The sequence below is a fragment of the Rana temporaria genome, chromosome 5, assembly GCF_905171775.1.
Source record: "Rana temporaria chromosome 5, aRanTem1.1, whole genome shotgun sequence".
Lineage (NCBI taxonomy): Eukaryota > Metazoa > Chordata > Amphibia > Anura > Ranidae > Rana > Rana temporaria.
The window spans coordinates 416,864,517-416,892,016 of NC_053493.1; the positions used below are offsets into that span (position 1 = coordinate 416,864,517).

A 27,500-nucleotide genomic window follows, 5' to 3' on the forward strand; every position below is an offset into this window, starting at 1 on the left:
ATCTATCTATTATCTATCTATTATCTATCTATTATGTATCTATCTATCTATCTATTATATCTCTATCTATCTATTATATCTCTATCTATCTATTATATCTATCTATCTATCTCTCTATATATCTATCTATTATATCTCTATCTATCTATTATCTTAATCTATCTATTGTATATCTATCTATCTATCTATTGATTATATATCTATAGCTATCTATCTATCTATCTATCTATCGATTATATATCTATAGCTATCTATCTATCTATCTATCTATCTCTCTATATATCTATCTATTATATCTCTATCTATCTATCTCTCTATATATCTATCTATTATATCTCTATCTATCTATCTCTCTATATATCTATCTATTATATCTCTATCTATCTATCTCTCTATATATCTATCTATTATATCTCTATCTATCTATTATCTTAATCTATCTATCTATCTATCTATCTATCTCTCTATCTATCTCTCTATCTATCTCTCTATCTATCTCTCTATCTATCTCTCTATCTATCTCTCTATCTATCTCTCTATCTATCTATCTATCTATTATATCCCTCTATCTATCTATCTATCTATCTATCTATCTATCTATCTATCTATTATATCCCTCTATCTATCTGTCTATATATCTATCTATTATATCTCTATCTATCTATTATCTATCTATTCTATATCTATATCTCTATCTCTATCTATTCTATCTATTTATTATCTATCTATATCTATATCTATATCTATATCTATATCTATATCTATCTATCTATCTATTCTATATCTCTGTCCGTCTGTCTGTAAGCCCAATCACGGGTGAGTGACGTTGGGGGGGGGGGGGGGGGTTTGTGATTTTGTTTGCGCCCCTCTAAAAAAATGGAGCACCAGCCGCCACTGCCTGGATGGAAACTCCCCCTTTTTTTTATATATATATATATATATATATATTTTTTTTTTTTTATTTATTATTAAAGGGCCCAGAGGTTTCTTTTTTTTTTATTTCTTATTAAAGGGCCCAGAGGTCCCGGGTGGCAACCCCCCTTTTTTTTGTAATTTATTTTTATAAAAAATTATAATAATTTGTGTGTATATATATATATATATATATGGCTCAGACGTCCCCAGGGCCCCTGATTGCAACCCCCCTTTTTAAAAAATATATATATATTTTTTATTTCTTTTCAAGGCCCCTTTTTTTTATATATATATCTTTCTTTATTTCTTCTTTTTAAATTTGTGGCAGCCCCCGCTTCTCAATTTCAGGCGGCATTAACCCCCCCCCCCCCCCGGTTCTCTGCTCCAGGGGGCCCATGCCTGAAGCTGTGTAAGGGGCCCCATAATTGCTGATGGCGGCCCTGGTGCCACCCAAAACAAACCAGCAGCTCCTCCGGGGGTAGTGCTAAATATACCTCTTTCATCTTCAGCAGAAAATAATCAATGAAATCCCGGGGGGCCTCGGGCTTCAGGGTGCGTTTGTGCTCCTTCATGTAATCCAGGACAAAGTTGTCCAGGTAGGAGTTTTCCTTGAAGACAATCTTCGGTAAGAATGGCAGCTTGAGGAGGAATGGGAAGACGTTGCAGATCTGACCGGGAAACACAAGGAGAAAACAATTAAGGAATTACAGTGCATGTCATACGCAATACATCTCAGCAATACATGCACATTTCCCACATTTCATCCTTTTAAAGATTCTGCAGGTACAGAAAAATACACAATGATCTGTCAGAAATACAGAATGGTCATAGACACACTCCTAAACCTTGTGGACGGCCTTCCTAGAAGAGTTGAAGCTGTTATAGCTGCAAAGATGGGGGCCAACTCAATATTGAACCATTCACATAAAGGAGACTGGGGTTCAAAGAGGGGGGGGGGGTGTGAAGGAGATGGAGGTGCAAAGAGGGGGGGCTGTGAAGTGAACGGAGGTGCAAATAGGGGGCTGTGAAGGAGACAGATGTCCAAGGAAGTGGGGGCTGTGAAGGGGACAGAGGTGTAAAGAGGGAGGCTGTGAAGGGGACAGAGGTGTAAAGAGGGAGGCTGTGAAGGGGACAGATGTCCAAGGAAGTGGGGCTGTGAAGGGGACAGAGGTGTAAAGAGGGAGGCTGTGAAGGGGACAGAGGTGTAAAGAGGGAGGCTGTGAAGGGGACAGATGTCCAAGGAAGTGGGGCTGTGAAGGGGACGGAGGTGTAAAGAGGGAGGCTGTGAAGGGGACAGATGTCCAAGGAAGTGGGGCTGTGAAGGGGACGGAGGTGTAAAGAGGGAGGCTGTGAAGGGGACAGATGTCCAAGGAAGTGGGGCTGTGAAGGGGACGGAGGTGTAAAGAGGGAGGCTGTGAAGGGGATAGAGGTGCAAGGAAGGGGGGCTGTGAAGGGGATGGAGGTGAAATGGGGGGCTGTGAAGGGTGATAGAGGTGCAAGGAAGGGGGGCTGTGAAAGGGATGGAGTAGGGTTGACACCTGTTAGGAGTTCACCCGGACAGTCCTCATTATTCAGACAGGGCTGTGGCTCCCCAAGTAATCAAAATAGTCACACTGCGGGTGGCTCTCTGGGGGCAGGTTCAGCATCACTGGGGGGGGGCAGGGCTAAGATGTCAGCAAGAGAAATTTTGCCACACCCACTGTTCGCTACGACACGCTATGCGCACCACATTATTACTCTACTTGGGGGACCCCAAAGTGTCCCAGGCCGCTAAAGTGTTTGGGTTTGGCTTGAAGAATAGGTGGCAACCCTAGGATGGAGGTGAAATGGGGGTCTGTGAAGGGGATGGAGGTGAAATGGGGGTCTTTGAAGGGGATGGAGGTGCAAGGAAAGGGGGGCTGTGAAGGGGACAGAGGTGCAAACAGAGGGGGGGGGGCTGTGAAGAAGATGGAGGTGCAAGGAAGTGGGGGCTGTAAAGGGGGTGGAGGTGCAAAGAGGGAGGCTGTGAAGGGGAATGAGATGCAAAGAGGGGTGGCTGTGAAGGGAATGGAGGTGCAGGAATGGGGGGCTGTGAAGGGGACAGAGGAGGTGCAAAGAGGGAGGCTGTGAAGGGGAATGAGATGCAAAGAGGGGGCTGTGAAGGGGAATGAGGTGCAAAGAAGGGGGGGTTGTGAAGGGGATGGAGGTACATAGAAGGGGGGCTGAGAAGGGCACAGAGGAGTAAAAGAAGGGGGGCTGTGAAAGGGTAGGTACAAGAAAGGTGACAGAGGTGCAAAGAAGTGGGGCTGAGAAGGGAACTGAGGTGCAAAAAGGGGGGCTGTGAAGGAGTTGGAGGTGCAAGGAAGGGGGGGGGGCTGTAAAGGGGATGGAGGTGCAAAGAGGGAGGCTGTAAAGGGGATGGAGATGCAAAGAGGGGTGGCTGTGAAGGGGATGGAGATGCAAAGAGGGGTGGCTGTGAAGGGGATGGAGGTGCAGGAAGGGGGGGCTGTGAAGGGGACAGAAGTGTAAAGAGGGAGGCTGTGAAGGGGAATGAGATGCAAAGAAAGGTGGCTGTGAAGGGGATGGAGGTGCAGGAAGGGGGGGCTGTGAAGGGGATGGAGGTGCAGGAAGGGGGGGCTGTGAAGGGGAATGAGATGCAAAGAGGGGGGCTGTGAAGGGCAATGAGGTGCAAAGAAGGGGGGGTTGTGAAGGGGATGGAGGTACATAGAAGGGGGGCTGAGAAGGGCACGGAGGTGTAAAAGAAGGGGGGGCAGTGAAAGGGATGGTACAAGAAAGGTGACAGAGGTGCAAAGAAGGGGGGCTGAGAAGGGAACTGAGGTGCAAAGAGGGGGAGCTGTGAAGGAGATTGAGGTGCAAGGAAGGGGGGGCTGTAAAGGGGATGGAGATGCAAAAAGGGGTGGCTGTGAAGGGGAATGAGATGCAAAGAGGGGTGGCTGTGAAGGGGATGGAGGTGCAGGAAGGGGGGGCTGTGAAGGGGATGGAGGTGCAGGAAGGGGGGGTTGTGAAGGGGACAGAGGTGCAAAGAGGGAGGCTTTGAAGGGGAATGAGATGCAAAGAGGGGGGCTGTGAAGGGGAATGAGATGCAAATAAGGGGGGTTGTGAAGGGGATGGAGGTACATAGAAGGGGGGCTGAGAAGGGCACAGAGGTGTAAAAGAAGGGGGGGCTGTGAAAGGGATGGTACAAGAAAGGGGACAGAGGTACAAAGAAGGGGGGCTGTGAAGGGAACTGAGGTGCAAAGAAGGGGGCTGTGAAGGAGATGGAGGTTCAAAGAAGGGAAGTTCTGAAAGAACTGGAGTGCAAGGGAAGGCGCTGTGGAGGGGACCAGGCCATAAGGAAAGTCAGTGGTCAGGCCTGGGGGGCCCAGGCCCTTTGTGAGGGTAAATCTCATATGTTTTGTGAAAGAAAAGCCCTACAAAGAGAACTTGGCGAGTCTTTGGAAGCGCTACCTTGAGCTGAGCATCCCGCACCATCTACTATTTCACTTGCAATGTGCTTTTTAGGCAAACCTACCATTGATTGATGACAACCTACCATGTGCAACGGGGACATAATATTCCTAATGTGTCGGGAGGAGTAAGACATCAGATCATGTAACTTCTGGTCTTTGTAGTTAAAATGTTCTCCAAACAACACCGAACTCATAATATTCCCAACAGCGCTGGCCAGGATCAATAGCGGATTGAATAGTTTTCCTACAATAAGAAAAAAACAAAACAGTAATTGTTTCAGCTAAAATAAAGATTGTTTGCGATTTTCGTACATCTGGAGTGACCTCCCAACTTTTTGAGATGGGAATGAGGGACACCTATCAGCAAACGTATGCAGTTATAGGACACACCCCTTACCACGCCCCCTTAAATGGGTGGTTCACCCTAAAAACGACTTTTTTTTATTACAATGGCCCCCCACATTACAATACGATTAAGGCTCTTATTATTTTTTTGAAGCTGTACATACCTTTGTACAGCATATTCACCCGTTGCGAGTCCCGCGGGAGTGGGCGTTCCTCACATGTCTGTGATTGACATTTTGACCAAAAACGAGCTCCCCCCCGTCGCGTAAGCCGCGTCACGGTTGGCGAAAGGAGCCGAACGGCGATGCGCATGCGCAGTATAGCGCCGACTCGCTGTTCGGGACTCGCAACGGGTGAATATGCTGTACAAAGGTATGTACAGCTTCAAAAAAATAATAAGAACCTTAATCGTATTGTAATGTGGGGGGCCATTGTAATAAAAAAAAGTAGTTTTTAGGGTGAACCACCCCTTTAAGCACTTAAGGATCGCCTAACGCCGATATACGTCGGCAGAATGGCGCGGCTGGGCACAGTCACGTACCTGTACATCCTCTAAGTGCCCAGCCTTGGGTCACGGGCGCGCGCCCGCGACACGGTCCGAAGCTCCATTGCCACGGCCGCGGGACCCGATCGCCGCCGGAGTCAGGGCACGGGGCACATAGCACATCAGGGCACGGGGGAACATCAGGGCACGGGGGAACAAAGCACATCAGGACAGGGGGCACATAGCACATCAGGGCACGGGCACATCAGGGCATGGGGCACATAGCACATTGGGGCACATCAGGGCATGGGGCACATCAGGGCACGGGGCACATCAGGGCACGGGGCACATCAGGACAAGGTGGCACATCAGGACAAGGTGGCACATAGCACATCAGGGAACATAGCACCACAGGGCACATAGCACATCAGGGCATGGAGCACATCAGGGCACATTGTTTACCAGCCAGCATGCAGAGTAGCAGGAAGCGTGTGTAATAAGTTCTCTCTCATGTCACGCTGCGGCTGCTCCCCGCCTGCCGGCGGCCCCTCCTCTCTTTTCGTCCATCCCAGATGATGTCACAAGCAAACGGGGATGGACGAGAAAGGGGAGGGGCCGCCGGCAGGCGGGGAGCAGCCGCAGCGTGACATGAGAGAGAACTTATTACACACGCTTCCTGCTACTCAGCTGGCTAAATCTCGATCTATCCATCAGGCACCAGCTGTCGGCGATTGACGGGTAGATCGCCGCGGACCTCCGACCAGCCCACTGAGCCATCAGCCCATCGGGAAGCTCCCGGTATTCCCGATGGTCAGTCCATCCCAGTCTGGGAAACACTTTTTGATAGACAAAAAGAGAATTTTCTACACATTTTGGGCCAAATTCAGAGAGATCGGCGTTTCTCTGTGCAGGCGTAGCGCATCTCATATGCGCTACGCCAACGTAACATAGAGAGGCAAGTACAGTATTCACAAAGCACTTGCTCCCTAAGTTACGGCGGCGTAGCGTAAATGGGGCGGCGTAAGCCCGCCTAATTCAAAGTAGGCTGGTAGTGGGCCATGAATGAAGCACCAAACGAACTGCGCATGCGCGCGCATGCTCAGAATCACGTCAAATTTACTCCCTAAGATACGCCGGGTCCATTCATTCGACGTGAACGTAACTTACGACCAGCCTCATTCACGTACAACTTACGTAAACAACGTAAAATACGACGGCTGTTCCGACGTTTCAGACGTCGTTACTTACGCCTCATATAGCCATAAAACGACCCCCTATTTTGTAAACGCTATAACTTTTGCGCAAACCAATCAATAAACGCTTATTGCGATTTTTTTTTACGAAAAATATGTAGAAGAATACGTATCGGCCTAAACTGAGGAAATTTTTTTTTATATATATATTTTTGGGGGATATTTATTATGGTAAAAAGTAAAAAAAAAAAATTTTTTTTTTCAAAATTGTCGCTCTATTTTTGTTTATAGCGCAAAAACTAAAAACCGCAGAGGTGATCAAATACCACCAAAAGAAAGCTATTTGTGGGGGAAAAAAGGGCGCCAATTTTGTTTGGGAGCCACGTGGCACGACCGCGCAATTGTCAGTTAAAGCGTTGCAGTGCCGAATCGTCAAAAAGTGCTCTGGTCTTTGACCAGCAATATGGTCCGGGGCTGAAGTGGTTAAACTGGCCATACACTAGTCAATTTTTGATGAAATGTTCGTAAGAAAATTCTCAGTACATTCAATGATTTGATGGATGTCATTTGAAAGTGCAAAAAATAATTATTTTGGAATGAATGGACTTTCCTGAACAAAGTCATATGAACATATTTTTTTTTTTTTTTAAGAAGAAAATTCCATTCTGCTCCTTCAGATGTTTTTGTCAGTGTGATTAAAGTTAAATTAAATTGAATCCCACTAACAATAAGAAAATTGAACAAACTTTCTTAAACCAAAACAATTTGGAACAAAATTGCACTCATGTGTGGCCCCCTCTAGACAATCAGGCCCCACCTTTACATTTTCTGAACATGGGCATTTCTAATAATATCCAGCAATCAATTCTCCCACCTTCTGTCTCGGAAGCTGCCCGGGTGAGATAAGTCGCCTCCTCGAGCACACGGGATTCCATGGTCTTCTTCCCCATCCCGAAATTCCTCAGGGAGGAGATGGTGAATCGGCGCAGAGGACGCCATCGGGGGCCAGCGATATCTGCAGTGTATAATCATCGGCAATGGGTTACAGAGCACGGCAGTCACCATAATCATGTTTAACCACATTCTACATTGGACTGCTCTTCACCAAGCAGAGCAAAGCAGTTTTCTATACCATCCTCGGACAAAAATATAACCAAATTAAAAATTCTCGTTTTCCCAGCTTGTTCAGTGCAAATTTTACAACTGTTACTGAAGATACAATGTACACACCCTCCGTAATAGGGGGTCAGTTGGAGTCGGTAAACAAGCACTTTATAAAGTGGAGGTTTACACTCAATATTACTCATTTCTGGTGATGGATGGTGTCTTCACTTTTGGACTGTTTTTGTGTCAATTTTATATCAGTGCAACTTTATGAATGGAGATTGAACAGTACCGCCTGCAGTGGGGGGTCGCAAAAAAAAAAAAAAAACATCAATCGCAGCCACTGTGCCCATCAAATGAAGCCACTGTGCCCATCAAATGAAGCCACTGTGCCCATCAAACGCAGCCACTGTACCCATAAATTGCCGCCAATGTACCATAAAATGCTGCTACTGTACCCATCAATTGACGCCACTGTGCCCCATCAATTGCCGCCAGTGGGCCCCATCAATTGCCGCCAGTGGGCCCCATCAATCTATGGTTCCATTGCCGATACATATGATAGGGTATCCATGCTTCCATTGCCTATACATATGATAGGGTATTCATGGTTCCATTGCCCATACATATAATAGGGTATCTATGGTTCCATTGCCCATACATATAATAGGGTATCTATGGTTCCATTGCCCATACATATGATAGGGTATCTATGGTTCCATTGCCCATACATATGATAGGGTTATCCATGGTTCCATTGCCCATACATATGATAGGGTATCCAGGGCCAGTTGAAGGAATTTGGGGGCCCCAAGCAAAATGGGCCCCCCCAGAACCCCCCCCCAAAGCCTACGTTAGCGCTACACTCATTTTTTAAACCCATGTTCTTCCCCCCCCCCCCCCCTCCCTTGTCTCTACGTTTTTCTAATCTCACCTCCACATCTTCCCTGTATGCTGCTGCTGTAGCGTGGCCGAGCTCCTCTTCCTCCTGTCAGTCCGGTGTTCTATCATTATGGGTCCCCAGCCCCCTATCAGATAGTGCCTGGGCTGGGCGGTATAGGAGATTCAGTTTCCTGTGTTCCCGGCTAGACTGAAAGGAAGTGCGCACTCAGTGTGCACTTCCTGTCAGTCCTGCCGGGAACAGGAAACAAAATCTCCTGTACCGTGCGCAGTACCTGGCCAGACTGACAGGACTCCAGGAGGAAGGAAGAGGAGCTCGGCCACACAACAGCCTGGGAAGGGGAAGTTGGGGGCCCCAGGCCAGCTTGGGGCCCCAAGCAATTATTTGTTTTGCCTGTCCTGTAGCGACGGGCCTGAGGGTATCCATGGTTCCATTGCCCATACATATAATAGGGTATCCATGGTTCCATTGCCCATACATATGATAGGGTATCCATGGTTCAATTGCCCATACATATGATAGGGTATCCATGGTTCCATTGCCCATACATATGATAGGGTATCCATGGTTCCATTGCCCATACATACGATAGGGTTATCCATGGTTCCATTGCCCATAAATATGATAGGGTTATCCATTGTTCCATTGCCCATACATATGACGAGTTATCCATGGTTCCATTGCCCATACATATGATGAGGTATCCATGCTTCCATTGCCCATACATATGATAGGGTATCCATGGTTCCATTGCCCATACATATGATAGGGTATCCATGCTTCCATTGCCCATACATATGATAGGGTATCCATGGTTCCATTGCCTATACATATGATAGGGTATCCATGGTTCCATTGCCCATACACGTGATAGGGTATCCATGGTTCCATTGCCCATACACGTGATAGGGTATCCATGGTTCCATTGCCCATACATATGATAGGGTATCCATGGTTCCATTGCCCATACATACGATAGGGTTATCCATGGTTCCATTGCCCATAAATATGATAGGGTTATCCATTGTTCCATTGCCCATACATATGATGAGGTATCCATGGTTCCATTGCCCATACATACGATAGGGTTATCCATGGTTCCATTGCCCATAAATATGATAGGGTTATCCATGATTCCATTGCCCATACATATGATAGGGTATCCATGGTTCCATTGCCCATACATATGACAGGGTATCCATAGTTCCATTGCCCATACATATGATAGGGTATCCATGGTTCCATTGCCCAAACATATGATAGGGTATCCATTGTTCCATTGCCCATACATATGATAGGTTATCCTAGACGCTATTCTGGTTCAGACAACGTTGTCTATTTTAGATGATGGAAGGTGGAGGTTGGGAAGTGTTTTCGTTATACTTTGTGAATAATACATTTTTGTATTTGTATACTTAGTTGCACTTTGATTTATTTTGGTTACTACACCCCTAAACCTTATTTATGTGGTACTTTGAACTGTACCCTCTCCCCCCTGGTACCGTATATTCTTTTTCTATAGGACGTCATATGATGTCCATCCTGGATCGTTGCGAGGCCGGCCCCATTTGCCCACATAGGACGGGAGGGAACCGGTTAAGACCAACTCTCTTTTTTGGAGTATAGATAGAGACCCTGGTGTAGACAGATCTTGCAAAAAAATGTCTCATGTGCATTCCAAAAGTGGCACGGCATGCGCCAAATTCGAGTACAAGCTCTAGACGGGTACATGAATTACGCGCATGCTGCTAACTTTCAGAATGTACGCGAGACACTTTCGCAAAAATTTGTAAATTCTTTATGAAATCCAGGGAACGTGTGAGTATATTATTTTGAATTTGGTGGATTCATTGCACCACAATGTTAAAATTAGGCATTTTAAAACGCCCTGAATTTGGTGCACAAGTCGCTCTCAGAACCAAAAGTGTCACCAATGCGTCATAAATTTGGCGCAAAACATTAACCACTTGCTTACTGGGCACTTAAACCCCCCTCCTGCCCAGACCCATTTTCAGCTTTCAGCGCTGACGCACTTTGAATGACGATTGCGCGGTCATACAATGCTGTACCCAAATTAAATTATTATAATTTTTTACCCACAAATATAGATTTCTTGTGGTGGTATTTGAACACCTCTGCGGTTTAATTTTTTTTTTATTATTTTTTTATATTTTGTTATAAAATATTGCAAACAGGTAATTTTTCTCCTTCATTGATGTACGCTGATGAAGCTGCACAGATGGGCACCGATGGGCTGCACTGGTGGGCACTGATAGGCAGCACTGGTGGGCACTGATAGGCAGCACTGGTGGGCACTGAGAGGTGGCACTGAAGGGCATTGATAGGTGGCACTGGTGGGCACTGAGAAGTGGCACTAATAGGTGGCACTGATAGCTGGCAGTGATGGGCACTGATAGGGGCAGTGATGGGGACTGATGGGTGGCAGTGATGGGGACTGATGGGTGGCAATAATGGGCACTGGTAGATTACACTGATAGGCAGCACTGCTAGGTGGCACTGATAGCTGGCAGTGATGGGCACTGATAAGGGGCAGTGATGGGGACTGATGGGTGGCAATAATGGGCACTGGTAGGTTACACTGATAGGCAGCACTGCTAAGTGGCACTGATTGGCACCACTGGTGGGCATTGATAGGTGGCACTCCTGGGCATTGATAGGTGGCACCGATGGGCACTGTGGACACCGGCAAGTGGCAATGGCAGGTGGCACTTGCAGGGGGTACTGATTGGCACAGATGAGGCAGAATTGCCTCTTCCTCTTTGGGACCGATGTCCCTTGCACATAAGCTGGTGATCGGCTTTTTTTTCTCCTCACGCTATCAACGCAAGGAGAAAAAAAAATTATTACCAAGCTTTTATTTACATCACGTGATCAGCTGTCATTGGCTGACAGGAGATCACGTGGTAAGGGGCCAGGATCTGTCATCACCCAAGTCTCAGTGATCACGGCGTGCGCCCTGCAGGGGCGCGCAGGGAGCGTGCGAAGGAGAGGTCGTCTATTGACGGCCTCCCGGCAATTCAGGTCCGCGCTGTGGACACCATTCGGCTATAGAGCGGATCTCAAGTGGTTAACAAAAGGATTAATTCCAGAAAAGAGGCGCAACAGATTCATTGATCTCCCTCTAGTGTTTTTTATTCTGTGTCAAGAAAACTTCTTCTCATTGTGTGTGGTGACCCCGACCCTGCCCGCTCTGGAATGGGCACTTACTAGTTTCTACAAAGTATAGAGCTCTGAGTAGCGTGTTGGTGATCTTACTGTATCCTTTGCTGGGGATGACCAGCGTGGGTATGAATGGACGGTCACTAAACTCCTCGGCGTGGTTCAGCAGGGCATCCTTCACCGTCTCGTAACCGCAGAGGACCACCACCGGCTGCGCCAGTTTCCAGATGGTGAATATCGAGCCGTACTTTTGGCTGAGCTGTCATAGGTACAAGAAACAAGGACAGTCAGAGGTCAACAATGACAGGAATTATCAAATAATACGTAGGAGCCAAACCCGTTATTTAATGTAGATGAATCTGAACCTGCCAGTTTCCTGGCTGTCTATGGCTCCAAGACTTACCAAATCCCTGAGAAGCATCCAACAAAGTCACAATTTGCATATCTACACTCACCGGACATATTAGGTCCACCTTGCTAGTAGCGGATTGGACCCCCTTTATTAGGTCCACCTTGCTAGTAGCGGGTTGGACCCCCTTTATTAGGCCCCCCTTGCTAGTCCCGTGTTGGACCCCCTTTATTAGGTCCCCTTGCTAGTCCCGGGTTGTACCCCCTTTTGCCTTCATTCTTGGTGGAATAGATACGTTGGAAACGTTCCTCAGAGATTTTCCTCCATAGTGACCTGATGACATCACACAGTTTCTGCAGATTTGTCGGCTGCACATCCATGACGCCGAATCTCCCGTCAAAGGGTCTCTATTGGATGAGATGCGATGAGTGTGGAGGCCATTGGAGTACAGGGACCTCATTGTCCAGTGGTGAGATGATTGGAGATTTGTGACATGGTGACATCCTCCTTGTGGGAGGAGCCATCAGAAGATGGGGACACTGGAGTCATAAAGGGATGGTCAGCAACAATACTCAGGTAGGTCATGGTGTTTATTCGACGCTCAATTGGTACTGAGGGGCCCAAAGTGTGCCAAGAAAATATCCCCCACACCATTATACCATTACACCCCCACCACCAGCCTGACCCGTGCCCCAATTTCTGACCCCACCATCTGAATGTCGCGGCTGAAAATCGAGATTTACCAGACCAGGCAAAGTTTTTCCAATCTTCTATTGTACAATTTTGCTGATCCTGTGCCAATTGTAGCCTCAGATTCCTGTTCTTAGCTGACAGGAGTGGCACCCGGTGTGGTCTTCTGCTGCTGTAGCCCATCTGCTTCAAGGTTGGATGTGTTGTGCATTCAGAGATGGTATTCTGCATTCCTTGGGTGTAATGAGGGGCTATTTGAGTTACTGCTGCATTTCGATCATCCGGAACCAGTCTGCCCATTCTCCTCCGACATCAACAAGGCATTTCCTCCACACAACTTTCACTCACTGGATATTTTCTCTTTTTTCGGACCATTCTCTGTAAACCCGAGAGATGGCTGTTCATGAAAATCCCAGAAATACTCAGACCAGCCCGCCTGGCACCAACAACCATGCCATGTTCAAAGTCACCTAAATCCCCTTTCTTCCCCATTCCGATGCTCAGTTTGAACTTCAATAAGTCGTCTTCACCACATCTAGATGCCTAAATACATGTAAAAGGGGAACTCTGTGAACTCTGATGTAAAGGGGGAGTCTTGTTATTAACTTCATATGATTAGAAATGTTTCTTAATTTCAAAATATATGTATAGTTTATACTATAAAAAAAAATTCAGTGCGGCGCTAAAGTGTTCGGATTTGATGAAAAGGTGGCAACCCTACACCTACTTTCAGTTCCGTGTGACACTCTGGCTGCTAGGCTGGTGAGAGATCCAGGTGCACAATACCCACTCTGGCTAGAGTGGCGATGAGAGTTTATCGCTGGAAGCAGGAGTGTTTCCAAACCAAGTTATACACCTGAACCTACTACTTACTATCCTTTCTACCTCTTCAACTACTACTACTTTTATTATTTTACCCTTTTGGGTAATAAAGTGCAGAAAAGGACATCTAATGTGTGGACATTGCAATTCTTTTTAGCTCTCATCGTGTACCCTAGACGGCGGAGGAAGAAAGGTAACATGCTGCCCAAAACTAACCAGCAGCTCCTTTGCGGGTAGTGCTACACAGATGTCACACTGCTTTATTTTTGTGTCTGACAAAAAGAGATGCCTCCAAAAGGATAGCGGATATGGAGGATCAACCACGGTGTATCAACAAATTAAAAACCTTTTTACAGTGGAACCTTGGATTAGGAGCATAATCCGTTCCTGGAGAATGCTTGTATGAATGCTTGCAAGGTCCCACAGCTCACCGCCATCAGCCGCTGCCTGACCCATCACCGAGATAGGGTAAGTGCCGGGCAGATGGCGAGTGGGGGTGCACAGCGGCAGCATTTGATGGGCACGGTGGCTGCATTTGATGGGGCACGGCGGCTGCATTTGATGGGGCACGGCGGCTGCATTTGATGGGGCACGGTGGCTGCATTTGATGGGGCACGGTGGCTGCATTTGATGGGGCACAGTGGCTGCATTTGATGGGGCACGGTGACTGCATTTGATGGGGCACAGTGGCTGCATTTGATGGGGCACAGTGGCTGCATTTGATGGGGCACAGTGGCTGCATTTGATGGGGCACAGTGGCTGCATTTGATGGGGCACAGTGGCTGCATTTGATGGGGCACAGTGGCTGCATTTGATGGGGCACAGTGAGGCTGCAATTGACCCAATGACCAGTGGTGGTTGGTGCTCTAAATTTTTTGGGGAGGGCGCAAACAAACTGAAAAATTCAGGAAAAATAAACATATCAATTGCAGCCTCGTTTTGCCTGTAGCCACTGTGCTCATTTCTCTATCTTGATGGGAGGGCCCAAGCTGGGTGCTGGACGGTCCGTCACAAATAGGATGGTGGAAATGTTGGAAATAAGCTTTATTTGGCAGGAAATGTAGAGATAATAACCACTTGCATACACATACATCGGCACAATGGCAGCGGTGGGAAAATGGGCGTACAGGTACGTCCCCTTTAAAAAGCCACGTGGCTTTCTCCTTGATCGTGCCCGCGGGCCCCGCACACTCGATGTTCGCTGGCGGCCCACGTTCGTGACACGGAAAGGCGTAATGGGTATTTTCCTGTTCTGCCTAGTGACAGGACACTGATCTACTGCTCCCTGTCATCGGGAGCAGTGATCACATTCATGTCAGTGGTAGCCCACCCCCCCCAGTTAGAATCACTCCCTAGGACACACTTAACCCCTTCATCGCCCCCTAGTGGTTAATCCTTTCCCTGCCAGTCACATTTATACAGTAATCAGTGCATTTTTATAGCACTGTTCGCTGTATAAATGACAATGGTCACAAAATAGTGTCAAAAGTGTCCGATGTGTCCGCCGCTATGTCGCAGTCACAATTGAAAAAAAAATTGCTGATCGCCGCCATTACTAGTAAGAATGAAAAAATTACTAATAAAAATGCCCCTATTTTTCTATAACTTTTGCACAAACCAATCAATATACGCTTATTGCTTTTCTTTTAACCAAAAATAGGTAGAAGAATACGTATCGGCCTAAACTGAGGAAAAAAACATTTTTTTAAAATATTTTTGAGGGATATGTATCATAGCAAAAAGTAAAACATATTGAATTTTTTTAAAATTGTTTTTTGTTTATAGCGCAAAAAATAAAAAAATCGCAGAGGTGATCAAATACCACCAAAAGAAAGCTCTATTTGTGGGAAGAAAAGGGCGTCAATTTTGTTTGGGAGCCACGTCGCACGACCGCGCAATTGTCAGTTAAAGCGACGCAGTGCCGAATCACAAAAAGTGCTCTGGTCAGGAAGGGGTCAATTTTTCGGGGGCTAAGGCGGTTGACTAAATTACAGAAACGGGGGGGGGGGGGCAGGGGGGCTTTATATATACCCAGTGACTTGACTGTCCTCAGGTGATACACAGTGATGAAGCAAATTCTCCTACATAAGCTGCACCTGTTTATCTGGCACCGAATCTCCTCTGCAGCCTTCTAAAGTACACATAATTAGCTGGATTCAGAAAGCTTTACGCTTTTAACTCTGAATCTACGCTGTCCTAAATTTAAGCTTATTCTGGAAACCAGATACGCCTAAATTAGGCTAAGATACAAGCGGTGTAAGTCTCCTACGCCATCGTATCTTAGGGTGCAATATTTACGCTGGCCGCTAGGTGGCGCTTCCGTTGAGTTTGGCGTAGAATATGCAAATGACTAGATACGCCGATTCAGAAACGTACGTGTGCCCGGCGCATTTTTTTTACGTCGTTTACGTATGGCTTTTTCCGGCGTAAAGTTAGTCTAACAAATAGCTGGCCTAGTCAATGTTAAGTATGGCTGTTGTTCCCGCGTCGAAATTTGAAAATTTTACATCGTTTGCGCAAGTCGTCCGTGATTGGGGCTGGACGTAATTTACGTTCACGTCGAAACCAATACGTCCTTGCGGCGTACTTTGGGATATGTACACAGACAGCGCATGCGCCGTTCGTAAAAAACTTCAATCATGTCGGGTCCCCCCCCTCATTTACATAAAACACGCCCCCCTTATCCTCATTTGAAATAAGGCGCGCTTAAGCCAGCCCCATTTACGCTACGCTGCAATAACTTAGGAGGCAAGTGCTTTGTGAATACAGCACTTGCCTCTCTGACTTACGGCGGCGTAGCTTAAATACGATACGCTACGCCGCCGTAAAAATGCGCGCATCTACCTAAATCCAGCTAAATGTCTCCATAACAAAAAATGATTATCACTATTATGATGATCATTTTCACGAAACTTTCTTCTCTCCAGTTCTGCACTTTGTATTGGGCTCTTATATAACATGTTTTGCTGTTGTGTAATCTGGGTGAGGGGAGACTCATGAAAATTTCAAATCCAATAACTCTGCACTCTGTACCCTTCCGGTAACTTGGGTGTTACATAACGTATGAAAACTGCAGATGCAGAATATATCAGGCAAAAAAAAAAACGTAGACACAGATCAGCCTGCCTTAGTCAGCTTAACCACTTCAGCCGCGGAGAATTTGGCTGCCCAAAGACCGGGCCACTTTTTGCGATTCGGCACTGCGTCGTTTTAACTGACAATTGCACGGTCGTGCGACGTGGCTCCCAAACAAAACTGACGTCCTTTTTTTCGCACAAATAGAGCTTTCTTTCGGTGGTATTTGATCACCTCTGCGGTTTTTATTTTTTGTGCTATAAACAAAAATAGAGCGACAATTTTTTTTAAAAAAAGCAATATTTTTTGCTTTTTGCTATAATAAATATCCCCCAAAAAATCTATATATATAAAAAGAATGTTTTCCTCAGTTTAGGCCGATACGTATTCTTCTACATACTGTATTTTTGGTTAAAAAAAAAATCACAATAAGCGTTTATCGATTAGTTTGCGCAAATGTTATAGTGTCTACAGAATTATGGCATTTTTTTTAAGATTGGTCTTTTACTAGTAATGGCGGCAATCTGCGATTTTTATTGTGACTGCGACATTATGTCGGACACTTGGCGCTATTTTACGATTATTGTCATTTACATACCTCCCAACTGTCCCTGATTTCGAGGGACTGTCCCTGATTTGGAGCAATGTCCCTCTGTCCCTCATTTGTCCCTCATTTTGGTCTGATCTATATAGATGTATATAAAATGCACTTTTTATCTATCAAAAAGTGTTTCCCAGCACTAAACGTTCATCTGATTTCTAAATTGCTGCATTTGTAAATTCCAAAAGCCAATATAAAGGAATAGTAGTGGTAAAAAAAGCACTTGTGGGTTTAACCAATCTTATTTTTTTGTACAATTCTCCTTTAAGGGGGCGTGGCAAGGGGTGTGTCCTATGCCTGCATACTTTTGCTGATAGGTGTCCCTCATTCTCATCTCAGAAAGTTGGGAGGTATGCATTTATACAGTGTTCAGTGCTATAAAAATGCACTGATTACTGTGTAAATGACACTGGCAGGGAAGGGGTTAACCACTAGGGGGCGAGGAAGGGGTTAAGTGTGTTGTAGGGAGTGATTCTAACTGTGGAGTGGGGCTTACTGTGACACAAGGTGAGGTCTGTTCTGAGTGGAACCCGTCCTGTCATACCGCTGTATGGTCTTGGCCACCGTGCTGCAGCTCAGTTTCAGGGCCTTGGCAATCTTCTTATAGCCTAGGCCATCTTTATGTAGAGCAAAAAAAAAAAAAAATTCAGATCCTCAGAGTTCTTTGCCATGAGGTGCCATGTTGAACTTCCAGTGACCAGTATGAGAGAGTGAGAGCGATAACACCAAATTTAACACACCTGCTCCCCATTCACACCTGAGACCTTGTAACACTAACAAGTTACATCACACCGGGGGAGGGAAAATGGCTAATTGGGCCCAATTTGGACATTTTCACTTAGGGGTGTACTCACTTTTGTTGCCAGCGGTTTAGACATTGATGGCTGTGTGTTGAGTTATTTTGAGGGGACGGCAAATTTACACCGTTATACAAGCTGTACACTCACTACACAATATTGTAGCAAAGTGTCATTTCTTCAGTGTTGTCACATGAAAAGATAGAAGACAATTTTTACAAAAATGTGAGGGGTGTACTTACTTTTGAGAGCTTTTTATAATCCCTGAAATGTGTTGAGATTGGTATTTTGGATTTATAATACCATATAAATATTTTTGGATTCCTCAAATAGTGGTGTGACTCTCCTGCTTCCCAACACCTTCTGCATCGTTTGAAAGTGCCATTAGTTGGGCGTGGGAAGGGGAGGGGCAAAGCCTAACCGTGTCATCGTGGTGACATCACAGTCATATTATCTGGTTCTACTTTTTAAGGAAAGCTTGTGTAGCACTACCCCCGTAGGAGCTGCCGGTTTAAATTTGGGCCTTGCACGTTACCTCGCTCTTCGTTGTCTAACCACTTGCTTACTGGGCACATAAACCCCCTTCGTGCCCAGGCGTAATTTCAGCTTCCGGCACTGCGACGCTTTAACTGACATTTGCGCGGTCGTGCAACGTGGCCCCCAAACAAAATTGACGTCCTTTTTTCCCCCACAAATAGAGCTTTATTTTGGTGGTATTTGATTACCTCTGTGGTTTTTATTTTTTGCGCTATAAACAAAAAAAGAGCGACAATTTAAAAAAAAATATATTTTTTACTTGTTGCTATAATAAATATCCCAATTTTCTCAGTTAAGGCCGATACGTATTTTGACGTATTTTTGTAAAAAAAAAAAAAAAAAATCGCAATAAGCGACTGCTTTGCGCAAAAGTTATAGCGCCTACAAAATAGGGGACAGAATTATGATTTTTTTTACTATTTTTTTTTTTACTAGTAATGTCGGCGAACTGTGATTTTTATTAGGACTGCGATATTGCGACGGACGTATCGGACACTTTTGACACAAATTTGGGACCATTCACATTTATACAGCGATCAGTGCTATAAAAATGCACTAATTACTGTATAAATGTGACTGGCAGTGAAGGGGTTAACACTAGGGGGTGAGGAAGGGGTTAAATGTGTACCCTGGGTGTGTTCTTACTGTGTGGGGGGAGGGGGGTGACTGGGGGAGGGGACCGATGCTGTGTCCCTATGTACAAGGGACACAGATCGGTCTCCTCTCCTCTGACAGCACGTGGAGCTCTGTGTTTACACACAGAGCTCCACGTCCCTGCTGTGTTCCCGCCGATCGCGTGTACCCGGCGGACATCGCGGCCGCCAGGTACACGCATCGGCTTCCCAGCGATGCGCTGGGACAGTGTTTACCCGCTGCGCGCCCCCCAGAGGCGCGCGCGGGTAATACACTTCAAATGACGTCCAGTTGGCACCTGAGAGCCGCGCTGTTGACGTCTTTTGTCAATAGCGCGGGTCTCAAGTGGCTAGGGGATGAGATGAGAGTCTAAGAAACTTCAATGTCCACACAAGTTGTAAATCCCTTTTCTGTCAGGTTTTTATTTTCACACAAACTTGTATAGGTAGAGGGACGGATGGTCAGGGGAAGGTTCAGGCACACGATGCAGATCATTGGGGAACTTCTACGTTTCAAAAGTCAACTCACCACTTTCCTCAGAGTGGGTATTGCTCGCCTGGATAGGCCTCTCTCACCGGCCTAGCAGCCCGGGATGGCGCACGGACAAAAAGGATACAGTCTCTGCCACAGACCTTTCTTTCAAAGTAGAAACCAGAATCCTCTGCCACAGGATTTAGTACTCAGATTTCCAGCCGTACAGTTTAGAGCCTTTAAGCCGACTCGGTAACACTGTAGGCTTTCTAGAATACGGTGCATCCTCCAATAAAGTTACCAGGCCTCTCCCGAGATACCAACCTTCCGCTTGGTCCTCCCCATGACAGGTCCTCCCCTAGTTTCCTCCATTGAGTGGCTTCCTCCCGCAGGACAGACAGCACAGGATCACCTTCAAAGTGCAGGCCCCAGTCAACACAACTGGGCCTACCTGGAGGAAAGGCATCCTCGGCCAACGTGGTCTTGGGGCTGAAAATGGACCATCACATACTGTAACGGTCAGGGGTTAACAACGTTTACGATATTCCATTCCACCAACCCACGACAGCTCATCCAACAATCCAGCAGACAGGACCCATTCCATTTCCCCAGAATAAAGATGAGACATGAGCTCTGTTCTCTCTGGTTTAAACGAATGAATGCTTTAATGGTAACTCAGCCTTGTTATATACAGTTACAAGCATGCTACAGTAATCACAGGGACAATGAAACTCTCCACCCAAAACATCACACAATGGGTGCTTAACGAGTCCCCCCCCCAATCCACATCCCAGACAGACATTCTGGCACCGTATCTAGAGGAGTTAATAACTACAGCTGACAAGTCACATTCCACATCTATTACCAATAGCATTTTCACACAAAACACTGTCATTAGCATACACAATGAAATATCTTAGGAGCAGACCCTATTAACACAATAGACAATAGAATGCAATCACAGCTTTCATCACTGCAGCCAGGTAGCTGGATGTGCTTACCATCAATTAACATCTTAATAGTAGCAGACTTAATTAGCACCTCAACAGTCTATGTTCCACATTGAAGGCTAACTCTATAGAAGAAACTCTATTGACCTGTTGGGGTCAGAATAAACCACCTGTAATATGTCAAGGTATCCTGTAATACATGAATTATCATTTCTCAGTCATCCTATGCCCAAAAGGGACATAGGAGGACCCTAGACCCAAGAGTCATTAGTGAAGCTGGCACAGGAGTACCCCACATACTTCAAAAGTCTCTGGGTATCACGGGCCATTCCGTTACACATACCTTGAGCCAGGAGGGCCACGAGGCAAAGAGCCCAGAGAAAATGGCGTCTGCCCCTTAAGTATCCTTCCCCAGCATGCCCAGCGGGGAGCCCACTCCCACTGGGCTGTTCCCGGGGAAAAACACCCAATACACCCTGGCCTGCCTGTGTTCCAACATTGGGCTGTGTTGGTAACACCACCTACAGGCAAACAATGGGAAAACCCTCCAAGCACATCCATAGTCAGAATAGAGGCCGATTTAGCCTTAATCATCAAAGTCTGAGCTAACTACCAGCTCAGACACCCACTAAATTTAAACATGGCGCCTGGTCATCAGGAGCAGGGGCGCTACACTTGCTACCTACAAATTTGCCAGCTATAAATGCCTGTGCTGGACACTGGGACCCCACTGGATGTTCACCGCCAAGAGGTCCATGTCTGCTGCTATAGATGGAAATTTATCTTCATCGGGTGCGGGAAACACATTTTGCATAAACATCGAGGACTGTATCTCAGAAGCTGGTTAGATTGCAGAGGTCACTTACCAAGGTGAAGCTTTTATCGGCAATTCGCAGATTCATATGCTTCAGGGTTCCCAGGAAAGGCAGTGGGGTGGGTCCGGGGGGCAGTGACCTGTACTGCCGGTGCTGTCTCCACCATGATAGGACAAAGTGGAGGGTGAGGAGGACAGTGACCAACAGAGCGAGGATTGTGGAGAATCCCATTTTCCTGGAAGAGATAGACAGATACCGACTATGACAGAGGTCAGTATTCCTCCCGCTGTACAGCCCACCTCTTCACATTGACTTTGACTCAGTTAAAGCTGAAGTTTAAAGGGGTTGTAAAACTTCAATTTTTTTTTAAATAACAAACAAACATGTCATACTTACCTCCACTGTGCAGCTTGTTTTTGCACAGAGTGGCCCCAATCCACGCCTTCGGGGGTCCCTCGGCGGCTGTCTCGGCTCCTCTCCGCTTCTGGTAACCCCCCTGGGAAGCGCTCTCCAATGGGGGTTACCTTGTGGGCGCGCTCCTGAGTCCTGTATCCGGCGTCCATAGCCGCCGACTAAAGGACTCAGTCCCGCCCCCCGCCGTCATTGGAGTTGATTGACAGCAGCACGAGCCAATGGCTGCGCTGCTATCAATCTATCCAATGAAGAGCCGAGAAGACCTTGCCGAGAAGAGACGAGAATGAAGCGTGTTCGACGCGGGACTTTCAAAGGGCTCAGGTATGTAAACGGGGGGGCTGGGGGGCCGGTAAGTAGTGGACGTTTTTTCACCTTAATGCATAGGATACATTAAGGTGAAAAAACATGGAGGTTTAAAACTCCTTTAACCACTTAACAACCGAGGACGTCATATGACGTCCTCGACTTTTTGCGGTGATCATTCTTATAGGCAGCGGGAGTTAACGTCCCCCCCCTCCCGCTGCCCTCCGGTGTTTCTCCTGGCTCTCCCGTGCCATCGGGGGCCCGGAGAACGAATCGGCCGGCGCCGGCTCACGACGATATAGATGACTGGTGACCAGATAGTCACCAGTCATCTCTATGACCGTCGGAGGCCCGGGTGCGACATTGTGACGTCACGCCCGGGTACCCAGAAGTAAACAAAGCCGCAATTGCGGCTGTCGGCATGAGATCATGATTTTTTTTCACAATTTCATGTTTGTAAGCCTGGAGGAGAGATGTGGGGTCTTATTGACCACGCCGCATCTCTCCACAAAGAGGACCTGTCACAGTGACTCCTATTACAAGGGATGTTTACATTCATTGTAATAGGAATAAAAGTGATAAAAAAAAAATGTAAAAAAAAAAAAATGAAGCAAAATAAAAATATATATATATTTTTTTTTAAACGCCCCTGTCCCCGGTAGCTCGCGCTCAGAAGCGAACACGCATGCAAGTCCCGCCCACATATGTAAACGCCGTTCAAACCCCACATGTGAGGTATCGCCACGTGCGTTAGAGCATATGCAACAATTCTAGCACTAGATCTCCTCTGCAACTCGAAAATAGCAACCTGTAAAAAATCTTAAAGCGTCGCCTATGGAGATTTTTAAGTACCGAAGTTTGGCGCCATTCCATGAGTGTGCGCATTTTTAAAGCGTGACATGTTAGGTATCTATTTACTCGGCGTAACATCATCTTTCACATTATACAAAAAAATTGAGCTAACTTTACCGTTTTGTTATTTTTTAATTCATGAAACCGTTTTGTTTTTTTTCCCAAAAAAAGGCGTTCGAAAAATTATTGCGCAAATCCCGTGCGAGAAAAAAAGTTGCAATGACCGCCATTTCATTCCCAAGGGTGTCTGCTAAAAAAAATATATATATATTTAATGTTTGGGAGGTTCTGATAAATTTTCGAGCAAAAAAATGTAGATTTTTACATGAAGGAGAGAAGTGCCAGAATCGAACAGGCAAAATATTTGTGCAAACATGCAAACCCTATTAAAGTCTATGGGACACGAACATGAAAAAAAGTGCTAATTTTAAAGGCTAATATGCAAGTTATTGCCATAAAAAGTGTTTGGGGACCTGGGTCCTGCCCCAGGGGACATGTATCAATGCAAAAAAAAGTTTTTAAAACAGTTTTTTTTCAGAAGCAGTGATTTTAATAATGCTTAAACAGACACAATAAAAATGAAATATTCCTTTGCCCATCGAGCCTGAGGGGTCCCCTTGGTCTGCCTGTAAAGTGGCGCATCCGTCTGATGTGCCGCAGCAAAATTACATTTCTAAAGGAATTTTTTTTTATTTAAAATTGCTTGCGGTTGTAATGTATTGCCAGCTCCCGGCAATATAGTTAAAAAAATTGCGTCGTGGGCCCTCCCCCCAGTCTGGGGTCCCCCCCAAAATCCATACCAGACCCTCATCCGAGCATGCAGCCTGGAGAACATGATGGGGGATGACTCCCCCTCCTGAACCATACCAGGTCACATGCCCTCAACATGGGGAAGGTGCTTTGGGGTCCCCCCCAAAGCATCTTGTCCCCACGTTGATGGGGCCAAGGGCCTCATACCCACACCCTTCCCCATTCACCCAAAAAAGTGTCAAAAAGTAAAAACCACAAAAGACATGTTTTAACAGTTTATTAAAAAATAAATAAAAATCTTCAATTGGATGACACCGTAACCGGATGACCCCGCCCCCTCTGACGCCACATGACGTCATAAGGGGTGGGGTGACTCATTTATGTCACCGGGTGGCCCCGCCCTTGCCTATATAACAGCTGTCACAGCTAAAAGACAGCAGTCGGCAGGACGCCCTCCCATGGAGGCAGAGTATTTTCGTTTTTTTTTCCCATCGGGCGACGTGATTGAAAATGGATGTACATTGTGGGACACCTTTTTTTCTTTCTTTTTTAATAATGGAATTTTCAAAAACTGTCTATTGTGGTTTTAATTTTTTTACACTTTTTGGGAAATGGGTACAAGATACCCGATACTCATTTACATAGGGAGGGCAGGATCTGGGGGCCCCCTTTGGGGCTTTCAGATTATGATAAGCCCCCCACCCACAGACCCCCACAACCACCAGGCCAGGGTTGTGGGCCCTTGTCCCCATCAACATCAAAAGCAAAGACCCCAAAGCACCCTCCCCATGTTGAGGGCATGTGGCCTTGTATGGTTCAGGGGGGCGCTCGCTCACCCCCCCATCCTAAGGGTCTGGTATGGATTCTGGGGGGGACCCAACGTCAATTTTATTTTAATTTTGACATGGAGTTCCCTTTAAAATCCATACCAGACCTGAAGGGCATTGGTATAGATCTTGGGGGGGGGGGCGCTGTTTTTTAATTTGGCGTAGAGTTCCCCTTCATATCGATACGTAGGGCCTGGTATGCCCCGGGGGGGGGGGGGGGCAGTAGTCAGGTGCATGCTTTGGCCAATCATCAGACACTAAGGCACTGTGATCACGCTGTGCATTATAGGGGGGGTTCCGTGGCGCTTGAATTTGCTGCAAACGCCCCATAATGTTCGCTATTCGGCGAATGAGCAAACACCCGATGTAGGAGTCGAACAGAAGTTCGACTCCAACATCGGACCCATTCCTGTTTCCATGATCAAAGTGGATCCCAAAGTCGGTGACACATGCTAAGCCCTGTCAATCTCACCTGTTCTATGCTCAGACCTTTGGGCACAGCGCCTACCAAGAAAAGTCTTCCAGAATTGCCTTCCACTGATAGGCAGCACTGATGGGCACAGATAGGCGGCACTGATGGGCGATATTAATGGGCACTTATAGACAGCACTGATTGTCAGCAATGATGATCACTGATTGGCATCACTAATGGACACTGGTATCACTGATGGGCACTGATTTGCAGCAATGATTGGCATCACTGATGGGCACTGATTGGCATCACAAATGGACAATGGTATCAATGATGCAAGTCTTTGCTTTTGATCCCATAACATCATGACCACTTGAGGTAGGTGGCATCTACAGGCAAAGCGATGTACCCATACGCCATCTTGCCTGTACAGCGGAATGCGGGGCCTAAACACAGCAGAATGCATATCTCGATACACGGGGTCCAGTGATCATGTGATCACAATGACAACAAAACTGTTATGAATCAATAGGATTAATAAAAGGGTTGCTTTCTTTGCTAGTGAGCTATGACCGGCCTGCAGCTTTCACATGGTACCTGGGCCAATCACAGCACCCTGTACCATGTGATTAGCTGTAGCCAAATACAGATCACTAGTATTCACAGCGGTCATGAACTTAACCCATTCATGACAGTTGAAAGCATTGCTGGTACAATCATCTTTATTGTACCAGCAAAGTGTAAAAATTTATGAAAAATCCTTGATCAACCCCCGTACACTGTTACTATGGTAACGATTTACTAATCTGATGAAAGTATTTAAAAAAAATGGTCGAAGACAAAAAAAATTTACACTTTGAATGACAATTACACAGTCATGCCGCACTGTACCCATATGAAATTGTTATCATATTCGTCACACAGATAGAGCTTTCTTTTGGTAGTATTTAATCACATAATGAGGCACTGGTGATCACTGATTGGCATCACTAATGGACACGGGTATCACTGTCGGGCACTGATTTGCAGCACTGATTGGCATCCGTTTTTTTTTTGTTTTTTTATAAACAAACGAAAAAAGACTAGAAATTTTAAATATTTTTTTTTCTTAGTCTCTGTTATAAAATTTTGCAAACAGAATTTTTTTCTCCTTCACTGATGTGCGCTGATGAGGCAGCACTGTGCCACTGATGGACACCAATAGGCAGCACTGATGGGCACTGATGGACACCAATAGGCAGCACTGATGGGCGATATTGATGGGCACTTATAGACAGCACTGATAACGAGGCACTGATTGTCAGCACTGATGATCACTGATTGGCATCACTAATGGACACTAGTATCACTGATAGGCACTGATTTGCAGCACTGATTGGCATCACTGATGGGCACTGATTGGCATCACAAATGGACAATGGTATCGCTGATGGGCACTGATTTGCAGCACTGATGGGCACTGATGAGGCAGCATGATGGGCACTGATGGACACCAATAGGTAGCACTGATAGGCGGCACTGATGGGCGATATTAATGGGCACTTATAGACAGCACTGATAATGAGGCACTGATGATCACTGATTGGCATCACTAATGGACACTAGTATCACTGATAGGCACTGATTTGCAGCACTGATTGGCATCACTGATGGGCACTGATTGGCATCACTGATGGGCACTGGTCTCACTGGCGGGCACTGATTGGCATCACTGGTGGGGATGCGATGAGAAGAAAAGTAACCACTCAGATGAACCAAGGAACTTTTACTCATGAATATGCACTGAAGCACAGTGCGAAACGCATTAGCCTTTTCCTGATTGTTTGCTGTGGCGTGTGATGTTCTGTGACCAGTTTTAATAAAAAGGAACATTTTTGGAGTGCGGCTGTCCCAGCTTCTTCTCTTCAATTTTACTGGTGGGGATGCACTGGTAATCAGGGCCCCGATCATCAGCGCAGATATTCCCTTTCACACTAGCCGGTTACCAGTTCTCTCCTCTCCTCACGCTGTCAGTGTGAGGAAATGAATGCCGATAATTGGCAAGTGTATTTCCATCGTGATCAGCTGTAATTGGACGCTCAGCTCTGGGAGGACGTCATATGATGCCCTCCCAGAACTAGACGACCATGCTGTAGCCGTCGTTTAGCGATAGCACGGTCTGCAAATGGTTAACATTCCCCCAGTCAGTGTCCCTGATCACCGCCACACCAGTCATATCATGATGTTGCAGTGCGGTGGTGATGGCATGTAAAAAAAAAAAAAAAAAAAATTAAGGAAAACTTTTTTTTACTTAATTTTCCAGAAAATTGTGACAAAAAAAAATAATTCAAAAATCTTGCCATGTCTCTTACTAAATGCCTCTGACGGTCTACTTTCCAAAAAGGGAGTAATTTGGGGGGTATTTGTACTGTCCTGACATTTTAACCTCTTCAGATCTGCGCTATAGCTGAAAGACGGCTACAGCGTGGACCTCATTTGCCCAGGAGGGCGTCCATGGACGTCCTCCCGTTCTTGAACAGCCTGCGAACCCCCTGCAGGGTGCGCGCGGCGCACTCTGATCAGCAAATCAATGAGACCCCTTATTTGATGTAAACAGAGCCGAAATTATATAGATATAAAAATATAGATATA

General features: G+C 46.2%; 1 protein-coding gene across 1 annotated transcript in view; it reads right to left on the minus strand.

The window, feature by feature from the left end:
* The window catches only part of LOC120941653 (cytochrome P450 2C3-like), a 57,181-nt gene that overhangs the window by 25,421 nt on the left and 4,260 nt on the right, over nt 1-27,500 (minus strand). The window contains exons 2-6 of the mRNA XM_040355183.1: nt 21,363-21,546; nt 11,668-11,830; nt 7,261-7,401; nt 4,448-4,608; nt 1,410-1,583 (exon numbers count right to left, since the gene is read on the minus strand). Coding sequence (XP_040211117.1) covers nt 1,410-1,583; nt 4,448-4,608; nt 7,261-7,401; nt 11,668-11,830; nt 21,363-21,542 — 819 coding nt within the window. The 5' untranslated portion in view covers nt 21,543-21,546. The remainder of the gene's footprint in view (nt 1-1,409; nt 1,584-4,447; nt 4,609-7,260; nt 7,402-11,667; nt 11,831-21,362; nt 21,547-27,500) is intronic.